The sequence below is a fragment of the Notolepis coatsorum genome (assembly GCF_963971535.1).
Source record: "Notolepis coatsorum genome assembly, chromosome: 1".
In the NCBI taxonomy this organism is placed as follows: domain Eukaryota; kingdom Metazoa; phylum Chordata; class Actinopteri; order Aulopiformes; family Paralepididae; genus Notolepis; species Notolepis coatsorum.
In genome coordinates, this window is record NC_140165.1 from 56,718,256 (window position 1) to 56,733,338 (window position 15,083).

Genomic DNA, 15,083 nt, shown 5'->3' on the forward strand with positions numbered 1-15,083 from the left:
CTCCAGTCCACTGTTGTTGTATTGAGCTGTACTGTATTGTACCCATTCTGCAATCTGTTAACACATCCCACGCCGAAAACGGCTTACGATGTGTTTCAAGTTCATGCGAATTCTGCCAATCCACGGTGTACAACGTTATTGAGATCATATTTCATTTTTTCGCCATGTTATTCATAATTCCCTCACGGAGCCTCGTCTGATGCAGTGGGTGCATGCACAACTCTGCAATGCTTCAATACTGCCCCCTGGTGGATGATCGGCGAGTTGCCAAACCGGAAATGGACGAGTCGATCTCGGTGCGTCTTGGAAATGCGTCTGGCACTCGCATATTGTTGCGGGACTGTATACACACGTCCGTGTGTAGCGATTGCTGCCATAACGCAATAATCGATACGATTTGGCCGTTGTTTATGATTATACAAACCGGAAATGGTTTTAGGAGATCGGCGTCAAATAAGTGGGATCTTTTTCCTCCAGTCTCATCGTCGAATGGTAAGAGGACACTGACGTCATTTTCAGCTCGTTTGTTTATTATTATCCATGCAAACTGCTCTGCTCAATATATCACCCATACTACATAAAGCATTTACCGACGATCACGGAATTATAAACGACCCCCCCCCCCCCCGTTCATCCGCGCATGATCAGTCATAACGTTTAGGATCATGTACAGTTGACATTTTTAATATAGCGTGTATCGCCAACAAACGGCATTTGATAATCTATATATGCGTTTATGCCTATATCTCACATTCTAGGAATTACTGCAGAAAACGATAACATATTTATATTCTAGACGGTATTTTCGTATGAATCTATGAATGAAAAAGTAAAACGTTCCTACATCCTGAACGATAGATAATCGATGTTGAATGGGCCATAGTAATGTCAATTTAGCAATACAATTTAAAAAGTTATAGCCCTGCAAAGAAGGCGAACATAGGCTTACAGTGCTGGCAGAGAGTGGTATAAGGTCGCTTTCACACAGGGGCTGTTTGGTCCGGACTTTCGGACCAGAATTCGATAGTCCGGTTTTTCGGGTCTGTGTGAATGCGCGTCGAACTCGGTCCGCGGACCAAGCAGGCGAACTCTAGTCCGCCTGAAAACGTAGGTCTCGGTTCGGCTTCAGCGGACCAAACGCGAACCAAATATAGGAAGTGATTATTATTACCACTGCTTGCAGCACTCACTGCAAAACAAGCACACTGCATCTAATCCAGGGGTCAGCAACCTTTTTGACATGGAGTGCCTGTTTGAAATATAGTTCAATATAGTGTGCCTCAACAATATTCCATGCGTCGTAATTTTTTTTTCTCATAATCAGGTATTTTTTATGATAATTTTTACATTATTACATCATTATTGTTATTGTTATTATTAACAATATTATTATGATGGTTGTATCAACCCTAAATCTGAGTTGGGGGGGGGGGGATGCAATGCAGACAAACTGCTGCATACAGTGCAACCATTTCACTGACATTTGCCCATTCATTTTTGGACACATCACACACCATCGGTGTGTGTACTGTATGTGTGCTGTCATAGCTCCACCTACAGGCCTAATGGAGAACACCAGGAGAACACCAGGATGTGAATGGAGGGTGAATGTGAGGTATATCGTGTAAATAAGTTTTGATTGATCGCAAGACTACACTGTAAAAAAAAAAATAATAAGTTCCCAGAACTTAAAAATATTGAGTTCAGTTACTGTGCATTACGGTTTTCAGTTTTCAATCCATAATAAGTTAACAGAAAAATAAGTACACAACCACATTATTTCAACCTAATAAAACTATATTTATTGTCATAGTTTTAAGAACACAAGTTGACTTGGTAATACTCACATTTTGAGTAAAAAAAATTGCTTTTAACATGTGCAATGTTCAATGAAATAGAAAAATAAATAATAAAATTTGTTGATTAATCCCACTGGTCACAATGGTGACCGTAATAATGTTTTTGTTATAAGGCTCTGCAAATGTTACTGAATGATGTATTTCCAGCTAAATTGAAATAATAAACAAATAAAGGGTCTCAATTAAATATGTGGTAGTAAAAAGAACCTGTGGGAGGATTTCAACAAGATAAATGCGACAACAGTGCAAAATATTTCACTATAATATTTCAAAGCAAAAAAAAAGAGAAAAAAAAATTATATATGTTTTTTGCCTATGCCTATGTGCCTATGCAAATGTCCCCGCGTGCCTATGCAGGCACGCGTGCCTAGGGTTGCCTACCCCTGATCTAATCTATCTATCTATCTATCTATCTATCTATCTATCTATCTATCTATCTATCTATCTATCTATCTATCTATCTATCTATCTATCTATCTATCTATCTATCTATCTATATAGCTATATATCTAACTGTGCATCTTGGGAAGAAGGAAGAAAAACGCGGCTTATTATTATTACCGAGGCGCACGGCATTAATAATGGATCAATGCCACGTCAATACTATTATTATTATTATTGGTCTACAAGTTGTTTAGCGAGAGGATGGTGGTAATGTGCTTCAATAGAACAATGGATCAATGCCATGTCAAAACTCGCTCCGCTGATCTGGAGGGCTCGCAGACAGCACACACAGACACACACACACGCGCGCGCGCACACACGGCTTGCAGCCACACACACATTTCCACTGTCCAATAGACAAGCGCCCTTTTCGACCGCGTGACATTGTTCAGAAGGTCTCTGTCCGCTGACAGATTTCTCTATGTGAACGCAGGCGAACCAAATGAAGAATGCAACAATGTTGCAACTTCACCCCCAGAACCGCACCGAGTCCACCAAAACTATATGTGAAAGCGACCTAAGATGCTCAAATTACGTGGCAGGGAATGTGTTAATAAAGTTTTCAATCAATCAGACTTTTATTATAACCATATAACAAAAAATTATATTATTGTTTATAAAAATGTTTTAGCCCTATGCTTGACTTTATTATTTTAGGCATAACAACAAATAAAATAATAATAATAAAATGAATAAATAAAATATTAAATAAATAAATAGGCTACACGTCTCTCTTTTTGTGTTACAAATTGTGCTCACCGATATGAACATAGGCCTCTTTACTTACTTAAAAAAAGGAAACATCACGAAATATGTTTATGGTATTCCACCATGTGTGTGTCTTTATTTTATAATGCTCATGAGTCATGATTATTGCTGAAGTCTGAGTCATACAATACTCACTGGCTTTTTTTTTTTTTTATCCACTTTTTCTCCCATTTTCTATTTTTCTCCCATCCCAATTTAGTATCATCCAATTCAACCCTCCCCTGTCTTGAACGGTCTTTCTTGCCTCCCACAAGCCGGCTGCAATGTGGACTAAGCCATACATAGCACGAGTCCCCTCCGATACTCGAGGTAACAGCAGTTGCATCTTTTCACCTGCGCGGCGCGATCTCTCAGCGTCAGTGGTCTGCGCTTTGGAGGGTCGCCGCCCCCATCGCTTCCTGATTCTACTGCGCAGGCGCACCAACCGACCTGTAGAAGTCGCTGTCCACAACGCCCGATCCCCACCCATCAGTTTCCCACCCCCTAATACTGCCAATGTGTATTAGTACGGACGACCAGCTAAACTGAAAGCAATGTGGAGCGCTGGGCTCGAACAGGCGAACCCAGCTTCTCCAGTATTCGTGGTGAGCGCCTTGCCCACTGCACCACGTAGCCGCCCAATACTCACTGCCTTCCATAACCTAAGAAAGCACTATCTCTCTCAACCAAAGCAATGCATGGTAGACGGCAACAGAACAATTTTGATTGACAGTCGATTCTGCCAATTACGTCACACCGCTTGCACCCGCCTCTGCTGTTCTTACCACCAATCGGCAATTGCTTATTCGTTTTTTTACTTCCGGGAAGTCCGCCATTGATCTACACGAGTGTATCAATAACAAACCTACCGGAGCTAATAACGTTAGCTCCCCGGCCCCCGCCACCCACGAGTAGACTACCAGCTCTCCACAGGAGTACCAAACGAGGCATGATGATTTTACTGCAACAAATGTTATAATAAAAGCTTTTCTATACATTTGTCTGATTGAAAACTTTTTTAACAGATTGCAGAATGGGTACAATTCAGTACGGGCTCTCTGAGCAAAGGAAGGAACTGAGATATGAATGACCAACAATGCTAGCTATGGTCGGGTAAATATGCTGATGTTATTGAACGTGTAACTATATAACGTTAATGCCACAAAACGAATGCCTTTGTTAATCATAAGTAACTTTGATGCAGTAGCGTGTGTGTGGGGGCGGGGTTGTGCAGGTGTGGACCAGATTGACGCGACACAATCATCTAACGCGAGGGCAAAACATTTAAAAAGTGTATCGTTAATGAACTGTACCCAATATTTATATAATATCGTCATATCGCCCAGCCCTACTTTCAACCACTAAAAGCTATTGTTTTGTTGTAACATTACCAATAAACATTTGGAATTACCAACAGGTGCTACTGTTGGAACTGTGATAGTTGTGTTTTGTTGCTAGAATTATAACATCTATGGCACTATCACCATTGATGCCAGTGATGTAACCATGAATAAAAGCCTATTTTGTATGCGTCTCCATGAGTTACAACTTGTGTGTGTGTGTGTGTGTGTGTGTGTGCGCACGTGCCTCTTCCAGCTGGGCTACGTGAGCGGGGTGTACGCCGGGGGCCAGAGGTGCGTGGCGCTGTCCGACCGTAACGTCATGGGCTTCATCGCCGGCCTCCACGAGCTGGCTTCAGCCGAGAGGAAGTTCTACTGCAAGCTGTCTAGCGTCAAGACACAGATATTGCGCCCCCTGCTGGACCTAGGTAAGAGAGTCTGGGAGCATTATGGTTAAAAGTATCTCACAATGATTGTGTCGTGAGTTTCCGGGTGCAGTATACTGACTCTGTGGGCAAGAAGTTGAAAACTCTTAAGGGGGAGGTCTTGGCTACTAAACCCCTCCTCCTTTCCTGAAATGCCATTGTGATTGGTCAATGGTGACCGGCCAATAGGTCTGTTTATATGCCGTGCAGCCCTGCCACCTTCATCACGATTCGACTCATCTCCTCCACACTGCTTTCAGATAGTCTGCCATCAGACTCATCCCCTACCCTCCCTCCCAGCCTCCTACCACCACAAACAACCTAACTAACCCTACCCTCCCAGCCTCCTACCACCACAAACAACCTAACTAACCCTACCCTCCCAGCCTCCTACCACCACAAATAACCTAACTAACCCTACCCTCCCAGCCTCCTACCACCACAAACAACCTAACTAACCATACCCTCCCAGCCTCCTACCACCACAAATAACCTAACTAAGAGTCCTTTTTCATCACAATCCATGCTGTTCCTCATACTAGCTCCAGCCATACACCAATGCAAAGTCAATGGGGTCCAGCTCCTGTCCGTACAAGCTGACAGAGGACAACCGACTTCTACTTTGTGTGCTCTGTAGATTTCAGTTGTCTTCAGTCAGCTTGTACAGAAAGGAGCTCGACCCCCATTGAATTTGCATTGGTTTGTAGATAACTAGCCAGAGCTAGTATGAGGAACAGCATGGATTGTGCAGAGAAAGGACTCGGAACATCATTGGTACGTAGAAAATAGGACTAGGGGTCCAAAGATCCAAACTATCCCATCGAGTCCTCAATGTCATTTTGGGGGCCACTCGTAATAATATTGTCCTGTGTGTCTCCAGAGTCTCTGAGCGCGGCCCTGGGCGGGGCGTCCCTGGGGCTGCTCCAGGCGCTGGCGGGGCGCTTCAGCCACCTGTGTCACCTGACGGGGCAGCACTCTGCCAGCCTGACGGCCAACCTGCGGCGAGGCCGGGACATGAAGGGCCTGCTGGTCCTGGACCACGCCAGCATCTTCCTGGAGTCCTACCACCAGTAAAACACATTCACACACTGGTTACACAGGGTTCGCACAAGGTCCTTGAAGTGCTTAAAGGAAAACTCCCAACATTTTGGGAAATTAGCTTATTTGGCATCTACCCTGGAGTTAGACAAGAAGATACATACCCTTTTTCTTCTCTGTGCATGCAGTAGGAGTAGGAAGACACGCACCGTTAGCCTAGCTTAGCGTCAGTCACTAAGGTTCCTCCATTAGCCTAGTTCCCAACGTCTTCCTACTCCTACTGCATGCACAGAGAAGAAAAAGGTATGTATCTTCTTGTCTAACTCCAGGGTAGATGGCAAATAAGCTAATTTCCCAAAATGTTGGAGTTTTTCTTTAAAGTGCTTTTTTTTTTTACCTAAAAAAAAGTCCAAGGCCTGGAATTCCTTGAAAATAGAATTATTTCCCCCTTGAAATTCAAATCAACCATTCGCATTGAAAGTTTTGTTCATTCATGATAAAATAGTTCTGAATCAAGAAATAGATAATTTTTTTATTTAAAGTGTAACTAATTGTCAGAAATGGGGTTTAAGCCATAAATATTGTATCCGATTTTCTTTTCAATAAAAAACAGAATTTAAAAGTGAATTGTATCCTTTTAAATTACCTTTTTTTTAAATGAAAAATAGTGCTTGGAAAAGTACTTTAAAGTCCTTGAATTTCATTTTGCAATGTATGTGGGAACCCTGTGGTTACCTTCTCCATCCAGTACTACAGATACTAACTCACAGACATTAAACACTCACTACACAAATGTAAAATGTCTCTTCTCTTCTCTTCTCCTCTATTATTTTCTATTCTCTCCTCCTTTCTCTTCATCCTTTCTCATATCTTCTCTTCTCTTGTCTCCTTTCTCCACTCTTCTTCTCCTCTCCTCCTTCTTTCTCCTCTCCTCATCTCCTCCCCTCCTTCTCACCTAATCTCTCCTCTCCTCTCCTCAGGTATTTCGACACAGTGGGGCACTTCCATGTGATGGGAGGCTTCCAGGCGCTGACCAAGCCCTCGCTGTGAGGACACACACACACGCATACACATACACACATACACGCATACACATACACATACACACACACATACACACACACTCTCATTACAGTTCACATTTAGCTTACTGTGCTGTGATCAATATAATGGCTTCTGAAGCCCTGTGTGACTCCATGCTGGATAATGACTCATTATGGCTCATTAACAGTCTAGTTTATCATCACTACCAGTCTGTTAGTTTATCATCAGTCTGTTAGTTTATCATCAGTCTGTTAGTTTATCATCACTACCAGTCTGTTAGTTTATCACCAGTCTGTTAGTTTATCATCACTACCGGTCAGCTAGTTTATCATCAGTCTGTTAGTTTATCATCAGTCTGTTAGTTTATCACCAGTCTGTTAGTTTATCATCAGTCTGTTAGTTTATCACCAGTCTGTTAGTTTATCATCAGTCTGCTAGTTTATCATCAGTCTGTTAGTTTATCACCAGTCTGTTAGTTTATCATCAGTCTGTTAGTTTATCATCACTACCGGTCTGCTAGTTTATCATCAGTCTGTTAGTTTATCATCAGTATGTTAGTTTATCACCGGTCTGTTAGTTTATCATCAGTCTGCTAGTTTATCATCAGTCTGTTAGTTTATCATCAGTCTGTTAGTTTATCACCAGTCTGTTAGTTTATCATCAGTCTGTTAGTTTATCATCAGTCTGTTAGTTTATCATCAGTATGTTAGTTTATCACCAGTCTGTTAGTTTATCATCAGTCTGTTAGTTTATCATCAGTCTGTTAGTTTATCATCATTCTGCTAGTTTATCATCAGTCTGTTAGTTTATCATCACTACCAGTCTGCTAGTTTATCATCAGTCTGTTAGTTTATCATCACTACCAGTCTGTTAGTTTATCATCACTACCAGTCTGTTAGTTTATCACCAGTCTGTTAGTTTATCATCACTACCGGTCTGCTAGTTTATCATCAGTCTGTTAGTTTATCATCAGTCTGTTAGTTTATCACCAGTCTGTTAGTTTATCATCAGTCTGTTAGTTTATCACCAGTCTGTTAGTTTATCATCAGTCTGCTAGTTCATCATCAGTCTGTTAGTTTATCACCAGTCTGTTAGTTTATCATCAGTCTGTTAGTTTATCATCACTACCGGTCTGCTAGTTTATCATCAGTCTGTTAGTTTATCATCAGTCTGTTAGTTTATCACCAGTCTGTTAGTTTATCATCAGTCTGCTAGTTTATCATCAGTCTGTTAGTTTATCATCAGTCTGTTAGTTTATCATCAGTATGTTAGTTTATCACCAGTCTGTTAGTTTATCATCAGTCTGTTAGTTTATCATCAGTCTGTTAGTTTATTATCATTCTGCTAGTTTATCATCAGTCTGTTAGTTTATCACCAGTCTGTTAGTTTATCATCAGTCCGTTAGTTTATCATCAGTCTGTTAGTTTATCATCATTCTGCTAGTTTATCATCACTACCAGTCTGTTAGTTTATCATCACTACCAGTCTGTTAGTTTATCACCAGTCTGTTAGTTTATCATCACTACCGGTCTGCTAGTTTATCACCAGTCTGTTAGTTTATCATCAGTCTGTTAGTTTATCATCAGTCTGTTAGTTTATCATCATTCTGCTAGTTTATCATCAGTCTGTTAGTTTATCATCACTACCAGTCTGCTAGTTTATCATCAGTCTGTTAGTTTATCATCAGTCTGTTAGTTTATCATCACTACCGGTCTGCTAATTTATCATCAGTCTATTAGTTTATCATCACTACCGGTCTGTTAGTTTATCATCACTACCAGTCTGTTAGTTTATCATCACTACCGGTCTGTTAGTTAACATCACTACCAGTCTGTTAGTTTATCATCAGTCTGTTAGTTTATCATCACTACCGGTCTGCTAGTTTATCATCAGTCTGTTAGTTTATCATCACTACCAGTCTGTTAGTTTATCATCACTACCAGTCTGTTAGTTTATCACCAGTCTGTTAGTTTATCATCACTACCGGTCTGCTAGTTTATCACCAGTCTGCTAGTTTATCATCAGTCTGTTAGTTTATCACCAGTCTGCTAGTTTATCATCAGTCTGCTAGTTTATCATCAGTCTGTTAGTTTATCATCAGTCTGTTAGTTTATCATCACTACCAGTCTGTTAGTTTATCATCACTACCGGTCTGTTAGTTTATCATCAGTCTGTTAGTTTATCATCACTACCGGTCTGTTAGTTTATCACCAGTCTGTTAGTTTATCATCAGTCTGTTAGTTTATCATCACTACCGGTCTGCTAGTTTATCATCAGTCTGCTAGTTTATCATCAGTCTGTTAGTTTATCATCAGTCTGTTAGTTTATCATCACTACCAGTCTGCTAGTTTATCATCAGTCTGTTAGTTTATCATCAGTCTGTTAGTTTATCATCACTACCGGTCTGCTAATTTATCATCAGTCTATTAGTTTATCATCACTACCGGTCTGTTAGTTTATCATCACTACCAGTCTGTTAGTTTATCATCACTACCGGTCTGTTAGTTAACATCACTACCAGTCTGTTAGTTTATCATCAGTCTGTTAGTTTATCATCACTACCGGTCTGCTAGTTTATCATCAGTCTGTTAGTTTATCATCACTACCAGTCTGTTAGTTTATCATCACTACCAGTCTGTTAGTTTATCACCAGTCTGTTAGTTTATCATCAGTCTGTTAGTTTATCATCACTACCAGTCTGCTAGTTTATCATCAGTCTGTTAGTTTATCATCAGTCTGTTAGTTTATCATCACTACCGGTCTGCTAATTTATCATCAGTCTATTAGTTTATCATCACTACCGGTCTGTTAGTTTATCATCACTACCAGTCTGTTAGTTTATCATCACTACCGGTCTGTTAGTTAACATCACTACCAGTCTGTTAGTTTATCATCAGTCTGTTAGTTTATCATCACTACCGGTCTGCTAGTTTATCATCAGTCTGTTAGTTTATCATCACTACCAGTCTGTTAGTTTATCATCACTACCAGTCTGTTAGTTTATCACCAGTCTGTTAGTTTATCATCACTACCGGTCTGCTAGTTTATCACCAGTCTGCTAGTTTATCATCAGTCTGTTAGTTTATCACCAGTCTGCTAGTTTATCATCAGTCTGCTAGTTTATCATCAGTCTGTTAGTTTATCATCAGTCTGTTAGTTTATCATCACTACCAGTCTGTTAGTTTATCATCACTACCGGTCTGTTAGTTTATCATCAGTCTGTTAGTTTATCATCACTACCGGTCTGTTAGTTTATCACCAGTCTGTTAGTTTATCATCAGTCTGTTAGTTTATCATCACTACCGGTCTGCTAGTTTATCATCAGTCTGCTAGTTTATCATCAGTCTGTTAGTTTATCATCAGTCTGTTAGTTTATCATCACTACCAGTCTGCTAGTTTATCATCAGTCTGTTAGTTTATCATCAGTCTGTTAGTTTATCATCACTACCGGTCTGTTAGTTTATCATCACTACCAGTCTGTTAGTTTATCATCACTACCGGTCTGTTAGTTAACATCACTACCAGTCTGTTAGTTTATCATCAGTCTGTTAGTTTATCATCACTACCGGTCTGCTAGTTTATCATCAGTCTGTTAGTTTATCATCACTACCAGTCTGTTAGTTTATCATCACTACCAGTCTGTTAGTTTATCACCAGTCTGTTAGTTTATCATCACTACCGGTCTGCTAGTTTATCACCAGTCTGCTAGTTTATCATCAGTCTGTTAGTTTATCACCAGTCTGCTAGTTTATCATCAGTCTGCTAGTTTATCATCAGTCTGTTAGTTTATCATCAGTCTGTTAGTTTATCATCACTACCAGTCTGTTAGTTTATCATCACTACCGGTCTGTTAGTTTATCATCAGTCTGTTAGTTTATCATCACTACCGGTCTGTTAGTTTATCATCAGTCTGTTAGTTTATCATCACTACCGGTCTGCTAGTTTATCATCAGTCTGCTAGTTTATCATCAGTCTGTTAGTTTATCATCAGTCTGTTAGTTTATCATCACTACCAGTCTGTTAGTTTATCATCACTACCGGTCTGTTAGTTTATCATCAGTCTGTTAGTTTATCATCACTACCGGTCTGTTAGTTTATCACCAGTCTGTTAGTTTATCATCAGTCTATTAGTTTATCATCACTACTGGTCTGCTAGTTTATCATCAGTCTGTTAGTTTATCATCAGTCTGTTAGTTTATCATCAGTCTGTTAGTTTATCATCAGTATGTTAGTTTATCACCAGTCTGTTAGTTTATCATCAGTATGTTAGTTTATCATCAGTCTGTTAGTTTATCATCAGTCTGTTAGTTTATCATCAGTCTGTTAGTTTATCATCATTCTGCTAGTTTATCATCAGTCTGTTAGTTTATCACCAGTCTGTTAGTTTATCATCAGTCTGTTAGTTTATCATCAGTCTGTTAGTTTATCATCATTCTGCTAGTTTATCATCAGTCTGTTAGTTTATCATCACTACCAGTCTGTTAGTTTATCACCAGTCTGTTAGTTTATCATCACTACCGGTCTGCTAGTTTATCATCAGTCTGTTAGTTTATCATCAGTCTGTTAGTTTATCACCAGTCTGTTAGTTTATCATCAGTCTGTTAGTTTATCACCAGTCTGCTAGTTTATCATCAGTCTGTTAGTTTATCACCAGTCTGTTAGTTTATCATCAGTCTGTTAGTTTATCATCACTACCGGTCTGCTAGTTTATCATCAGTCTGTTAGTTTATCATCAGTCTGTTAGTTTATCACCAGTCTGTTAGTTTATCATCAGTCTGCTAGTTTATCATCAGTCTGTTAGTTTATCATCAGTATGTTAGTTTATCACCAGTCTGTTAGTTTATCATCAGTCTGTTAGTTTATCATCAGTCTGTTAGTTTATCATCATTCTGCTAGTTTATCATCAGTCTGTTAGTTTATCATCACTACCAGTCTGTTAGTTTATCATCACTACCGGTCTGCTAGTTTATCATCAGTCTGTTAGTTTATCATCAGTCTGTTAGTTTATCATCACTACCGGTCTGCTAATTTATCATCAGTCTATTAGTTTATCATCACTACCGGTCTGTTAGTTTATCATCACTACCAGTCTGTTAGTTTATCATCACTACCGGTCTGTTAGTTTATCATCACTACCGGTCTGTTAGTTTATCATCACTACCGGTCTGTTAGTTTATCACCAGTCTGCTAGTTTATCATCAGTCTGTTAGTTTATCACCAGTCTGCTAGTTTATCATCAGTCTGCTAGTTTATCATCAGTCTGTTAGTTTATAATCAGTCTGTTAGTTTATCATCACTACCAGTCTGTTAGTTTATCATCACTACCGGTCTGTTAGTTTATCATCAGTCTGTTAGTTTATCATCACTACCGGTCTGTTAGTTTATCACCAGTCTGCTAGTTTATCATCAGTCTGCTAGTTTATCATCAGTCTGTTAGTTTATCTGCTAGTTTATCATCAGTCTGTTAGTTTATCATCAGTCTGTTAGTTTATCATCACTACCGGTCTGTTAGTTTATCACCAGTCTGCTAGTTTATCTGCTAGTTTATCATCAGTCTGTTAGTTTATCATCAGTCTGTTAGTTTATCATCAGTCTGTTAGTTTATCATCACTACCGGTCTGTTAGTTTATCATCAGTCTGTTAGTTTATCATCAGTCTGCTAGTTTATCACCAGTCTGTTCGTTTATCACCAGTCTGTTCGTTTATCATCAGTCTGTTAGTTTATCATCACTACCGGTCTGTTAGTTTATCATCACTACCAGTCTGTTAGTTTATCATCAGTCTGTTAGTTTATCACCAGTCTGCTAGTTTATCATCAGTCTGTTAGTTTATCTGCTAGTTTATCATCAGTCTGTTAGTTTATCATCAGTCTGTTAGTTTATCATCAGTCTGTTAGTTTATCATCACTACCGGTCTGTTAGTTTATCACCAGTCTGCTAGTTTATCATCAGTCTGTTAGTTTATCTGCTAGTTTATCATCAGTCTGTTAGTTTATCATCAGTCTGTTAGTTTATCATCAGTCTGTTAGTTTATCATCAGTCTTTTAGTTTATCATCACTACCGGTCTGTTCGTTTATCATCAGTCTGCTAGTTTATCACCAGTCTGTTAGTTTATCATCAGTCTGTTATTTTATCATCAGTCTGCTAGTTTATCACCAGTCTGTTAGTTTATCATCACTACCGGTCTGTTAGTTTATCATCAGTCTGTTAGTTTATCATCAGTCTGTTAGTTTATCATCACTACCGGTCTGTTCGTTTATCACCAGTCTGCTAGTTTATCATCAGTCTGCTAGTTTATCATCAGTCTGTTAGTTTATCATCAGTCTGTTAGTTTATCATCAGTCTGTTAGTTTATCATCAGTCTGTTAGTTTATCATCACTACCGGTCTGTTAGTTTATCACCAGTCTGCTAGTTTATCATCAGTCTGCTAGTTTATCATCAGTCTGTTAGTTTATCTGCTAGTTTATCATCAGTCTGTTAGTTTATCATCAGTCTGTTAGTTTATCATCAGTCTGTTAGTTTATCATCACTACCGGTCTGTTAGTTTATCATCAGTCTGCTAGTTTATCACCAGTCTGTTAGTTTATCATCAGTCTGTTAGTTTATCATCACTACCGGTCTGTTAGTTTATCATCAGTCTGTTAGTTTATCATCAGTCTGTTAGTTTATCATCAGTCTGTTAGTTTATCATCACTACCGGTCTGTTAGTTTATCACCAGTCTGCTAGTTTATCATCAGTCTGCTAGTTTATCATCAGTCTGTTAGTTTATCTGCTAGTTTATCATCAGTCTGTTAGTTTATCATCAGTCTGTTAGTTTATCATCAGTCTGTTAGTTTATCATCACTACCGGTCTGTTAGTTTATCACCAGTCTGCTAGTTTATCATCAGTCTGCTAGTTTATCATCAGTCTGTTAGTTTATCTGCTAGTTTATCATCAGTCTGTTAGTTTATCATCAGTCTGTTAGTTTATCATCAGTCTGTTAGTTTATCATCACTACCGGTCTGTTAGTTTATCATCAGTCTGCTAGTTTATCACCAGTCTGTTAGTTTATCATCAGTCTGTTAGTTTATCATCAGTCTGCTAGTTTATCACCAGTCTGTTAGTTTATCATCAGTCTGTTAGTTTATCACCAGTCTAAGTCTGTTAGTTTATCATCAGTCTGCTAGTTTATCATCAGTCTGCTAGTTTATCATCAGTCTGCTAGTTTATCACCAGTCTGTTAGTTTATCATCAGTCTGCTAGTTTATCATCGGTCTGTTAGTTTATCATCACTACCGGTCTGCTAGTTTCTCATCAGTCTGTTAGTTTATCACCAGTCTGCTAGTTTATCATCAGTCTGTTAGTTTATCATCAGTATGTTAGTTTATCATCAGTCTGTTAGTTTATCATCAGTCTGTTAGTTTATCATCAGTCTGTTAGTTGATCATCAGTCTGCTAGTTTATCATCAGTCTGCTAGTTTATCATCAGTCTGTTAGTTTATCATCAGTCTGTTAGTTTATCATCAGTCTGTTAGTTTATCATCAGTCTGTTAGTTGATCATCAGTCTGTTAGTTTATCATCAGTCTGTTAGTTTATTATCAGTCTGTTAGTTTATCATCAGTCTGTTAGTTTATCACCAGTCTGTTAGTTTATCATCAGTCTGTTAGTTTATCATCAGTCTGTTAGTTGATCAGAATGGTCAGTGTATTAACCCCTGCTGTGTCCTCCGGCGCTGCGCGTAGAGATTTCTTCGGCAAGAGTCCCGAGCTGCTCCAGAGGCTGTCTGAGTGCAGCGAGGAGAGCGCTCCCATGGCCGACCTGCTGGTGGCGCTGTTCTACCTGCCAGCGCGTCACCTCCATCAGTACGGCCGGCTGCTGCTGAAACTGGCCACCTGCTTCGAGGTGGTAGGTCTAGACTGGAGAGACACACACGCACACACACACATTTGAATACTTTATTTGGTTCCACAAATTATATTACATAAACAGGGAATCAAATGTATCGGGCCAAGCAGCACTGAACACTTAAGGGTACACATAGCACCTCCTTCTCCACGTGGCTAAGCTGCCAATAATAGCTGAGACAGAGCAATATTTGGCTATTTGTTTGGCTTTTCTTTTAGACATTGCAGCAATTCTCAGACCAGTCATGGTGCATTTGTATACATGGCCAAGACTTCCAAATACAAGTACAGTGGGGTTG

At 39.4% G+C, this 15,083-nt stretch overlaps 1 protein-coding gene across 1 annotated transcript in view; it reads left to right on the forward strand.

Moving 5' to 3' along the window:
* The window catches only part of als2b (alsin Rho guanine nucleotide exchange factor ALS2 b), a 131,913-nt gene that overhangs the window by 53,110 nt on the left and 63,720 nt on the right, over positions 1–15,083 (forward strand). Inside the window, exons 10-13 of the mRNA XM_084313622.1 lie at positions 4,647–4,818; positions 5,696–5,885; positions 6,834–6,899; positions 14,623–14,785. Coding sequence (XP_084169748.1) covers positions 4,647–4,818; positions 5,696–5,885; positions 6,834–6,899; positions 14,623–14,785 — 591 coding nt within the window. The remainder of the gene's footprint in view (positions 1–4,646; positions 4,819–5,695; positions 5,886–6,833; positions 6,900–14,622; positions 14,786–15,083) is intronic.